At 34.8% G+C, this 12,588-nt stretch overlaps 1 protein-coding gene and 1 non-coding gene across 2 annotated transcripts; one reads left to right on the top strand and one right to left on the bottom strand.

Moving 5' to 3' along the window:
- Positions 1-106, bottom strand: LOC128042666 (small nucleolar RNA R71). The gene has a single exon (XR_008198181.1). It is a non-coding gene; the product is annotated as a small nucleolar RNA R71 (small nucleolar RNA).
- Positions 107-2,925: 2,819 nt separating this feature from the next.
- On the top strand, positions 2,926-3,964 carry LOC105763283 (uncharacterized). The gene is made up of 3 exons (XM_012581442.1): positions 2,926-2,944; positions 3,048-3,205; positions 3,365-3,964. Exons 1-3 carry the CDS (start codon positions 2,926-2,928, stop codon positions 3,962-3,964), a joined length of 777 nt encoding a protein of 258 aa, XP_012436896.1.
- Positions 3,965-12,588: the final 8,624 nt, after the last annotated feature.

The raw sequence follows: 12,588 nt of genomic DNA, 5'->3' as shown, positions 1-12,588 counted from the left end.
AGTTGCAACATGCGATAACTACTTTTAAATAATTGGATGACGAGTCCTTATACGAGGCGTGGGAAAGATTTAAGGAATTTCTTCGTAAGTGTCCTTATCATGGGATTCCTTATTGTTTCCAACTGGAGACGTTTTATAACGGTCTCAATGCACTTACAAGATTAATGGTAGATGCTTCTACGAATGGTTTGATTTTTTTCTAAGTCTTATAACGAGATCATCGAAAGGACCGCTAGTAACAATTACCAATGGTCGACAAATCGAGCAATTTTTGAAAGACGAGTAGCTGAATTGCATGAAGTGGACGTACTGACTTCACTTTCTACTCAGGTATCTTCTATTTCCTCAATGTTAAAAAAGTTTACCCTTAATGGTTTGAATAATTTTACAGCTCAATCACCAAGTCAGTATGATGTTGTTTCATGTGTGTATTGTGGGGATGGTTATTCTTTCAAGAATTACCCATCAAACCCCGAGTTTGTTTGTTATGTAAGGAATCAATATCAAAATAAAATTGGACAAGGACCACAGTCCAACTTCTATAATCCATCATGGCAGAATCATCTGAAATTTTCCTGGAGTAATTAAAGAAATGGACCGAACAATCATATGCACCATAGACCCAATCAATCCCAATGGTTTAGTCAATAAACTCCAAAACCACCTCAAGATGAGTCATCAAATAGTTTGGAGGACTTTTTGAAGGCATAATGGCAAAAAATGACGCTTTGATCCAAAATCAAGTAGCAAAACTGAACAATCTAGAGAACCAGATGGATCAGTTAGCTACTGAGCTTCGTAGTAGACCACAATGAGCTTTGTCGAGTGATACAGAAAATCCAAGGAGTTTGGTTAAGGAATATTGCAAGGTAGTTGCATTACGAAGTGGTAAGATTTTAGAACCCAAGGAGGTTGTGATTGAAGATGAGTCTATTGAAAAAGAGGAAAGTCAACCAACAGTTGAAGTTCCTACACTAAAAAAATCAAATGCTGAAAATTTTGATAAGGTAAACCGTAAACTAGTGAATTCTAAAAAGCTAACACCTTTTTTTGTAGATTTACCTTCTCAGAAAAGTTTTCCATTTCAAACTAAAGTTTCATATCCTCAAAAACTTCAGTAGCATAAGCAGAAATAAGAGGTGCAATTCAAGAAGTTCTTTGATGTTCTAAAGCAACTTCACATTAACATCCCGCTAGTGGAGACTTTAGAGAAAATGCCTAATGACGTGAAGTTTATGAAGGATATTCTATCCAAGAAGAAAAGGCTTAGTGAGTATGAGACTGTTGCTTTGGCGAATGAGTGCAATCCATTCTTACAAAACAAGCTACCTCTAAAATTGAAAGACTCTAAAAGCTTTACGATACCCTGTAACATCGAAGAATCTTATTGCAGTAACGCTTTGTGCAACCTTAGAGCAAGCATCAACTTCATGCCCAAATCTATTTTCAAACTGTTGGGGATAGGTGAAGTAAGACCCAAATCTATTATTGTATAATTGTGTATACTTGTGGTACCAATGAGGGTACATTGGTTAGGCACTTAGGATGGTTGAAATAGTATGGTTTGAGCTTGTTTAACGTCATTTACAATATTGGTTAGTGTCCAAGAAAGCTTGAAATGGTAAACCTGACATTTAAGGTTCAATTAGGTGCACATGGCCTAGGACACGACTGTATGTATTAAGTCAGTGTGTTACACGGCTGTGTGTCTCAAGTTAGAGAGTTACACAGTCTGGCATACGGCCTACGACACGGTTGTGTGGCCCTACTCAATGAGTTACATGAGCAGGGACACGGGCTGAGATATGGCCTTGTGTCCCTATTTCAAAAGTTATACAACTTGGGACATTCCACACAGCCTGGTCACACAGCCATGTGTCCCCTATTTTTTAAATTTTTATTTTTTCCCCAAATTTTTTGATTTATTTCAAATTAGTCTTGAACTGTTTCTAAGCTATTTTTAGGGCCTCGAAGGCTCGATTTAGGGAAAAAATGCATATGATTGGTTGGTTTTTAATAAGGTTAAATTATTTAATGTTATGATGTTAAATGATTTTTGATTGATTGGTAATGTTTCGTAACCCTAATCTGGCGACAGAGATGAGTTAGAGGTGTTACAAAAAAGAGTTACAAGTTTCTTAGGTCATGCTAGTTTTTATCGTAGGTTTATCAAAGATTTTTCAAAAATTTCTAAACTTTTGTATATGCTTTTAGAAAATGATATTGTTTTTTATTTTAACAAAGCATGTTTAGAAGCTTTTGAAAAATTAAATAGCCATTTAATCCAAGCCCCAATAATTGTTACACCTGATTGGAACTTACCTTTTGAGTTGACATGTGATGCAAGCAATTTCGCTGTTAGAGATGTGATGGGTCAAAGAAGAAACAAAGTGTTTCATTCTATCTACTATGCAAACAGAACTTTGACAGGAGCCCAACTCAATTATGCGAGAACTGAAAAAGAACACTTTGCTATAGTTTTTGCTTTTGACCAGTTTCGTTCATATCTTATAGGTACCAAAGTTACAGTGTTTACCGATCATGCAGCCATTAAGTATTTACTCACGAAGAAAGATGTTAAATCGAGGCTAATTCTTTGGATACATTTACTCCAAGAATTTGACCTTGAGATCAAAAGATAGAAAGGGTGTTGAAAATCAAGTACTTGATCATCTGTCGAGGCTGGAACAAAATAAGGTAACTTCTTCACCGGTTCCAATTAATGAGAATTTTCCTGATGAGCATATCTTCGAGGTAAGTTGAATTCATGAAACACCTTGGTTTGCTGGTTTTGTCAACTATTTAGCATGTGGAATAATTCCTCAAGAAATGACATACCAACAAAGGAAGAAATTCCTTCATGATAGTCGGTATTGTTTCTAGGAGGATCCATTTTTGTTTAAACAATATGCAAATAACATAATCATGAAGTGCATAGCTGGAAGTGAGATTGGCGAGATTTTGTACCACTACCATTCATCTCTAAGTGGGGGACACTTTGGTGGTTGTAGCAAAGATTTTGCAAGTAGGATTCTTTTGGACTGCAGTATTTAAGGATGTGTGTGCATATGTGAAAAACTGCGATATATGTCAAAGAACCGGAAACATATCAAGGAGGAACAAGATGCTTTTGACAAATGTTTTAGTTGTGGATTATGTATCCAAGTGGGTTGAAGCCAAGGCATACCCAATAAATGATGTTAAGGTAGTCATGCGATTCCTACATAAGCATATATTTACACGATTTGGGACTCTTAAAGCTATAATTAGCAATGAAGTATCTCACTTTGTGAATAAATGGCTTAAGTGGTTGCTTGACAAGTAAGATGTGAAACATAAAATTGCTACTAGCTATCACCCACAGATAAATGGACAAGTTGAAAGGGTGAATCGTGAAATCAAAGGTATTCTTGACAGGGTAGTGCACCCTAACAGAAAAGATTGGTCTCGAAGGCTCAATGATGCTCTATGGGCCTATCGAATTACTTTTAAGACATCTTTAGGAATGACTCCCTATCGGCTAGTTTTTGGAAAGGCATGTCATTTGCTTCTTGTGTTGAAAAATAAAGCTCATTGGGCCTTGAAACAATTAAATTTGGATCTCAAGGAAGCTGATGAGAGAAGGATGCTACAGTTTGATGAATTGGAAGAGTTGAGGTTATTTTCATACGAGAATGCCAAGATGTGTAAAGAAAAATCTAAGAGATGGAATGAAAGTCGGATACAACCTCGTGAATTCAAAGGTCAGAAAGTGTTGTTTAATTCGAGGCTAATCTTATTCCCTGGGAAGCTCAAATCCGGACGGAGAGGACCTTATACCATCTGCAAAGTTTATCCATATAGAGTTGTAAAATTGTATGACAACCATGGAGGTACATTTAAAGTTAATGGTCAACGTCTCAAGCACTATTGGGATGGTAAAGTTGAGCGAATTAAAATCTCATTCAAGTCAATAGACCCTTAATTTTTATGATCTTATTTTTTAATAAATAATTAGAAATTATTTTTCTTAAATTAGTACATTTAATTAATTCTGCCTATGGAAATTGGAACTTCAGCGGGACTATTGTGACCCATCCAACCTTTCCTAAGAAATAATTTAATGTAATCTTTTGAGAAGAAATTTTCTAATTAACTTTGAATATTTTATTTTAATATTTTTTTCATGTTAATGATAATGTTAATTTAATTTAATTTGTTTAATAAAGGGGTCAAATTGGCCCAAGTACTAATCAGCTTATTTTATCTTAAGCAGTCTAGTTTGTGATACAGTTTGGGCTCAAGGCCTAAAACAAAGAAGAAGAGAAATTTACCCCACATTATCGTCTAAGGGTTACCTAAAACCCCTAATTTTTCCAGCACTTTCTCCCTTCCTCTATACTTGCCACCCTAGTCACCCTTGTAGCTAAATTTCCACTACAAGTTTGCCCTAATTCACCATTATATAAACCCATCTCTACCACAATAATTTTCACAACCCTTCAAGTAATTAGCTTAAACCCTAGCCACTCATTCTTTTTCCTCTTAGCCGTCAGTCTAAAACCCAAAAAATTTCCCCAATTTTCATCTCTTGTCGCAAAGCCATTGTTATTTGCCGTATCGAGTCTTTTGTTGGAGCAACCTTATCGCCACCACATGCCTATCGTCACGGCAAACATCTTGCTACCATCCCTTATCGATTTATTTTCTCTTCCTTTGGCTGAAATTCTTCCTATTTTTCGGGAAAGCTCATCATGTCTCACAAAAGAACTAGATCTTCTAAGACCTCTGTTGAAAATCCAATTGTGATCCAAGATAAGGAAGCAAAAGAAAGGTTTGGTTCCATCTTTAAAAATCAACCCATGATGCCGGAAAAAGGTTTCAACTTGGAGAGCAATGATAAGATGGTTGTGTCATGGCCAATATGAAAGACAATTGATGCCCTCAATTGGAACTATTTTTGCGATGCATGATCATTGCCCGAAGAGGACTTAGTTTGAGAGTTCTATGCCAACCTAACTATGTCATATGCTACTGAAGTTATTATTCAAAAGAAGAAGGTACCCCTAAATTTTAAGTCCATTAATGATTTGTTTAACCTACCTGATGTTGAAGAAGTTGAGTACTTTTCCATGATGACAAATATAAATTGAGATTTTATTCAACAAGTGCTTCATGTTATGAGAAATCTAGGATCCCAATGGATTATAAGAAAGTATGATAGTCATTCTTGCTGAAGGGAATATCTAAAATGAATGGCTAAGGTATGGTTCTACTTTGTTCAATATAGTTTCATGCCTATCTCACATAGTTCCACCATCTCGATGGAGCAAATTCTTTTGTTGTAAGTAATTATGACAAAAAGGTCTATCAATATTAGGAAGATTATTCTTAAGGAGGTCTACGATTGTGCTAGAAAGAAGACATGAAGTGCTTACTTCCCATCATTGATAACTTCACTTTGCTTAAGGGCCCAAGTTAAAACAAAAGCAAACTTGAAGGGCTCGTATGTTCAAGGTTGCATTACAGCCATGATCTTAAAAGGTTAGCAGAGAATGTCCATGAGCTAAACCCAAATGAACCAACCAAACCAGAAACTGACGAGTCGTCGAACAAATCCAAACTGGAAGCTGACTCAGTTGATGAGACAGAAAAACCAAAATTTAAAGAAGAACCGAACAATCTAGAACCGATAAAGGAACCAGAAATTTCTAAACCAAGAGAGGAGACGAATGCTGATGATCCCGTTGAACCATGTGTTGATCCTAAGTTGATCGTTCCTATGCCCACTTCTTCAAATACTATGAAGAAATTAAAATTTTCAATTATGATGGATATGATGAAATTTATGCATAACCAACAACAGGCTTATTAGAAATATGCGAAGATTAGAGATGATTATGTATGAAATACTGTTAAAAATATCTCTAACAATTTTGTTCTTAAGTTCCTAGATTATATCTTTGAGTCATAGAAGGAAGATGAGGATGAAACCAAGAATAAAGCATCAAAGGAGGAAGACGAGGAGGATAAGTCAAATAAATAAAAAGGGGAACTTCTTGTCTTTAGTATTTATTTCTTTTTATGTGTTTATTTTTATTTCCTAGTTAGAATTTTGCTTTCGCATAATAAATTGCAAGCATGAATAAAATAAGCTCTATTCTTCTTTGTTAGGAAAAGCAAAGTGATTTAGTAATGTGAATGAACATGTCTAGGATTGGATTGTTGAGAAAGACTTGGTACTTAAGCAGTCTTTATGACTCACCTCTCTTTTCTTACAACCCTACCTAGTGTTCAGTTTTCACTCATTATTTTATTTTTACAATTAGGACATTGCTTCTTTTTAAAGGGTGGTAAGGCAAAGGAAAATATTTTGCAGCATGAATTTTTAAAATTTTCAAGTATGTTTCAATCTTTTTACCTAAGTATGTTAAAATGAATGAATGTTCAGAGAGAATTTTTGTTCATAAGTTTGTTCAAATATAAGCATGATTTCTGATTTTATCTAAGTTATTCTTATGTAATAATGAGTGATGGAATGCTTGTATGCTCGTTAGTCTTATGTAGTATTTGCCATGAAAATTTAATTTCTTTGGAAGTAGACATGCATGAAGGTTTAAGTCTTTAGAATTGACTTAGTAATTTTCTTGATCCGAAATCCTAGGAGGTATAAGAATCTAAACATGATATAGGCACGTTTTCTTTAGATCTTTTGAGCCTTTCAAGTCGACCTTATTAAATTAACCCTTGAAACTTTGCTTTTGAGCTTAATGGCCTGTTTATATTGCAAATTACCTACATTATAAGCCATATTATAAGAAGTTTGCTCAAAGTCTAAAAAATAAAGGTTGAGCATGAGTTCGAAATAAGTTTAGGGGTGTTCCAAAGACCTATTTGTATGAAGGTTGTGACGCAAAAAGATCCAAGATAATGTTAGGGTTAAGATGATTGAACCTAAAAATTCACTTCTCTTTATCCTTACCTTTAGCCTAGCCTTATTATAACCTAATAAAAGACCTATTCATTTTATGATTATACCAACTACATTAGTGGAGAGGAATTTCTATGTTCAACATATGAAGACCACTAATTAAACCTTGTGATTGCCATGTTTAGATTGAGAAGGAAAGTTTATTGATTGGTGAATGTTATATATGACTTTGAAATGCATGCATACTATGACTCATGTTGACAATATGTTGTATTTAGTATAAAGTTTGGAAATAATATTTGCATTTGAGCTACTTATCAATAAAAAGCATTTTTTAGCATGATTTAGTTTATGCATGATTATGTGCAAAGATTGATGCTGCTTTATCATATTGCAAAATTACCTTAGCAAAAGTTGTGATGTGCCTGAACATTTCTCCTGACGAGCAATGGTTTAAGTTTGGGGGTGTGTAAACTTGAAATTATATAGGATTTTTCTATATATTTTTACCACCTTTTGACTTAATAATTATATTAATCTTGAGTAATTGTTAATTAATTAAGTGGATTTTGCTTAAATGTTAATATAAGACATGAATTTATGAAGTACGTGAAATTATGCTTTATTACATAATTTTTTTGCATAAATTATATTATTTTCATGTTAATTATTAATATGTGATTTTTATTATACAGTGGGTCCATGGAAGATGAGATTACCATAAGGATGCATGTACACATCCACATTACTTGGACGGTAATACCATGCAAAATTGGGTCAAAAGGATGCTAATTTGACCCAATTAAAGTGTGTTACAAAGTCGACATGTCTGATTAAATTTTGGATCATGAATTCATCCAACAAGGGGGAGTCAAGACCAATTTCAGCACAAGTATATGGCTGCCAAAAAAATCATCTTTGGGATATTTCATTGGAGGTTCTTGCAATTGCAATTTAATCACAAATCGGCACACAAACTATGCCTTTGAAATCGTCCACTCTATGCTAATTATAACATGATTTTATGTTTGAAATAATCAACCAAACCACATCCCTTTTCCTAATTTATGGCCGGCCATGCAATGGATAAGATGGAGGGATTTTAAACTCTATTTTTAGTAAAATTCACCCTCACCTTCACCTATAAATACCACACTACTCATCCCTCATTCTTCATCCCTTCATTCATAACACATCACAAGACCATCTTTTGGCCGACCACCTTGAGAAACCCTTAACAAAGGAGCAATGGGCAGATCGGAGAAACACCTCAATCAGAAATATCCGAAAGGCTGCTGAATTGAATTAGAGTTTACTCTTTCCTCCTTGTTGTTTAATTTAAACATGTTTGCTAAGTGTTTATTGATCTTGCAATCAACAATGATAGCTTAATTCTGTTTAGCTAAGATGATTATGTTAATTCAATAATATTTTTTTTGATTCATGTTTGACGTGTTTGTGCCTTAGTCGATCATGTTTTCAATTAAAATCAAGATGTATTTCACTCATACATGATTGGATGCATTCAAATTAGCTGAGCGATCCTAACCAGACGACGGCTGGTAGACACATAATTGAAAAGTGCAATGCTCAATTTAGATCATTAAACCTGACTAAATTAGAGGTTCATAATATTTTTAGTTAGCTTTATTATCTTGCATAGTTTTTAGGTTTATGTGATTAAACTATTTCAAACTTAATTGTCCCTGTTACCTTGCATAAATACTAAGAAACCCTTAGTTTAATATGATTAGTAAAATGCATGTTTCACTAAGTAAAAGATCCGAAAGGACTTAATTTGGTTTCTAAACTCATGAAAGATCGAGTTGTCATGGAATGTTTTCCGAATACTGCTAAGCATGATGAAAATAAATTAAGTTGATTAATGTAATTATCCTAACCTATACATGTTATTGATTGTTGAAGTTGTGTTTCTGTTGCTAAAATCCATTCATACATTTAGATAATTTTGCATACTTAGTTTAAAATTGCATTAGGGATCAATTTTGCATCTAGTTAGATTATTCTAGTTAAATCATCATCACTCAAATTATTGTGTTTTTATACCAAATTGTGAGTATATAATTTTGCAAATAATCAATTAACATACACAGTCCCTATGGAGATAATAACTCATTTTACTTACTTATTACTTGAACGACTGTGTACACTTGCACAAAAATCCCTTTACAACTCCACCAACAATTCCTACATCGATTACTCATAGGTCCACTAGGCCTACTAGGCCTCTACTTAATGTAACTCACCAAACACCACGAAGACTGTAATATATTAGAAAAATCAAAATAAACCCGTTGGAAAACCGTAAGATTCTTTTGTTTCCAAAGCTTCCAATAGACATACCAAAAAAACATTGCCACGTCACATCTTGATATTTTAAGCCAAAAATATTCCTCAAGTTTGCTAAAATCCAATCCTACAAAGAGAAAGAAAAAAAATTGAGCTAAAAAGCTAGAGGGAATAATATGTTTCCAAACCTCTTGTGCTTAACAACAATCTCTTAATACATGAATACAAGATTCCTCGTCTCTCGAAGAAATCGCACAATAAGGGTCCGTCAAAACTCCTCTTTTACAACATTCCATGTGAGACATTAGGCCCTCCTTAATTACCAACCAAAGAAAATGACGAACCCACTGAGGACCATCTAAAGACCAAACAAGCTTCCATTTGTCATCCGGAGGGTTAAGAGAATTTTTCAAAAGCATACTATAAGCGAATTTGAATGTGTAAACACCATTTCGAGACCATTTCGAGATAAGAGCATCCTATCCAACCAGAGAATTCAGAGTTGAGATTCCCACAATATAAGAGAGAGTATCACTGTCCAAAAAGCAACATAAATAATCCCAGTTCCAATTTCCATTTGTAGTAACAACCTCACTCAAGGTGATGGAAACATCAATAAGGGACGGAAACAAAAAAATTAATAAGAGGACCCACATCCACTATCTAATTATCAATCAAAAATTTCACAAGATTCCCATCACCAACAGACCAAAGTGGCCTTTGGCGTAGCAGAGGCCAAACCTTTGAAAGCGATCTCCAGATGAAAGAACATTTACTACGATAGATGTCGTCTAGATTTACCTCAGTAATCTTGTATTTGGATCGGAGGACTCTAACCTATAAAGCTTCCTTACTAGTAAGGAGATTAAAACCCAGCTTAAGCATAAAAGAATCATTTTGTTCTTTAAGGCATCGTATCCCAAGGCCCCTATTAGACAAGGGTCGGCAACAATCTTCCCAATTAACCCAAGACATCTTCTTTCTAGGATCTATTTTCCCCCAGATAAAACCCCTAACAATTTTCTCAATTTTTGCACAAATACCATGAGGGATCTTCACAGTTTGCATGAAATAATTAGGTATCGACAACAGAACAACCCGAACTAAAGTGACCCGCCCAGCCATTAAAAGCATACTAGCATTCCAACTATCGAACTTCCACCTAACTTTATCGACAATAAAGTTAAAGGTATTCTTTGTGACTCACTTGTGAAACAAAGGCAATCTTAGATACGTTCCCAAATCATCTAAGTGGTGAAAACCAAGAATTCTACAAATGGCAGTAGCATTGATAACGTAATATTTAAAAAAAAAACACCGTAGTTTTCAGCCCATTAACTCAATGTCCTGAAGCCACTCCAAAATAATTAAGAGCATCCTTAATTCTATGCATCTAATCAACATCAACTTCAGCGAACAAGAAGAGATCATTTGCAAAGAAAAAGTGTAAGATGGACGGTCCATCCTTCCCCAAAACAATTGGTTTTGGGTTCTTATCCTCAACATTTTTGTGAATTAACAAACCTAATCTCTCCATTCAAAGAACAACAATGTAAGGAGACAATGTACAGCCTTGCCTAATTCCCTTTTTAGGAACAAACTCATTAGAAAACCTTCCATTCCACACAATCTGCATGGAGACCAATGTGATACATTCCATGATGACATTAACCAAGTTCGAAGGAAAACCAACATCCAATAAAGTCTCCTCAATAAAGTCCTAACGGAGTCTATCATATGTTTTGTCTAAATCCACTTTGATAGTCATCCATGACTTCTTTTTTTTTTTTGGTACGCAACAAGTGCACAATCTCTTGAGCAATTATAATGTTATTTGTGATTTGCCTTCCTGCCACAAAACTAACTTGATTTTGAGTGATAAGGGAATGGAGAATTGGCTTGAAACGGTTTATAATAATTTTGGTAACAATCTTGTAAAAAATGTTAAAGAAGCTTAGAGGACGATATTGCGATAGACATTCATGGCTTGTAATCTTGGGAATAAGAACCAAGAGCGTCTTATTGATAGAATAATTAAGAGGCTATCCAAAAGAAATACCACGAACCCAAGAACACACATCCAAACCAACCGTGTCCCATTGACCTTGATAAAAAATTGCATGAAGACCATCTGGACCCGGGGCTTTAAGAGATCCATACTAAACAACACATTCCGAACTTCCTCATCAATAATTTTCAAAGATAAATAATCCCAATTGCTAGAATCAAATTTCAAAAAATAACTAGAATCAAATTTCAAAAAATAACCATGTAAGGGAAACGGATCACAAGGTGAATCATCCAAAGAGTAGAGAGAAAAGAAAAAATGAACTGCCTCTTCATTGAGAGCCTTATTATCATAGCACCAACTATTGCCAATTGTCAAAGAAAAAATTATATTAAAATTTTACCTTATGAGAGCTTTGTTATGGAAGAACTTCGTGTTACGATCCCCAAATTGAATCCAGTCCAATCTCAACTTTTGCTTCCAAAGTAATTCTTCCTCACCAAGAACTTTCTCATATTCAATTCGCATGTTGGTCTCAAGATTTGGAAGAAAGCTAGCCCTTTTACAATCCAAAGTAACCTGAATCCTTCCCATACGATGAGTGCTTGACCGTTTTCTTTGAATAATGTGACCATAAACCTCATAATTCCATCTTTTAAAATCATTATTGAGAGAAATAAGATTACCAGATAAATCCGACCCATTCCCCAATTATCACAGACAAATTGTGAAAAATCCGGATGAGATACCCAAGAAGCTAAAAGGAAAAAAGGCCTAGTGATAAGTGTGACTAGGAGAGTGGATGGATAACAGGATTGGACCATGATCAGATTTGAGACGAGAGAGATGAAAAGCAGTCGCGTTAGAGAAAGATCAACACCGCTCGCTATTCCCAATTGCTCAGTCAAGTTTTTCGAAAATAACCCCTCTTCTCCAAGTAAATTGTAGACCTTTGAAACCAAGATCCTTAAATCATTATTAAGAATAAAATTTCGAAATAACTTACAACCAAAAAAAATATGTCTACCCTCTCTCTTTTCATCCAAAGAAAGTAGGGAATTGAAATCCCCCATCAAAACCGAAGGCTCATTGACAGAACGGGCAACAAGATCCAACCAATCCCACAAGACCTTATGTTTCTGTTTATCCAGAAAACCATAAACAAACGTCACCAGAATATTTTGAACCCTATTTCTTACCCAATCGACATTGAACAAACTGAGGGTCATTTTGGAAAATCTGGACTTGGACACTATTCTTCCAAAAATCCACAAACCCTCAGCAAAACCTCGAGCTTTAATCCTATGGGAATAATCCAAACCAATCTTTGAAATGATTCCATCGGCCTTCGGACCACTAA

Source organism: Gossypium raimondii, chromosome 7 (genome assembly GCF_025698545.1).
Source record: "Gossypium raimondii isolate GPD5lz chromosome 7, ASM2569854v1, whole genome shotgun sequence".
Classification (NCBI taxonomy): Eukaryota; Viridiplantae; Streptophyta; class Magnoliopsida; order Malvales; family Malvaceae; genus Gossypium; species Gossypium raimondii.
Note: the sequence above shows the minus strand (reverse complement) of the source record. Positions and strands in the feature narration are given on the sequence as shown.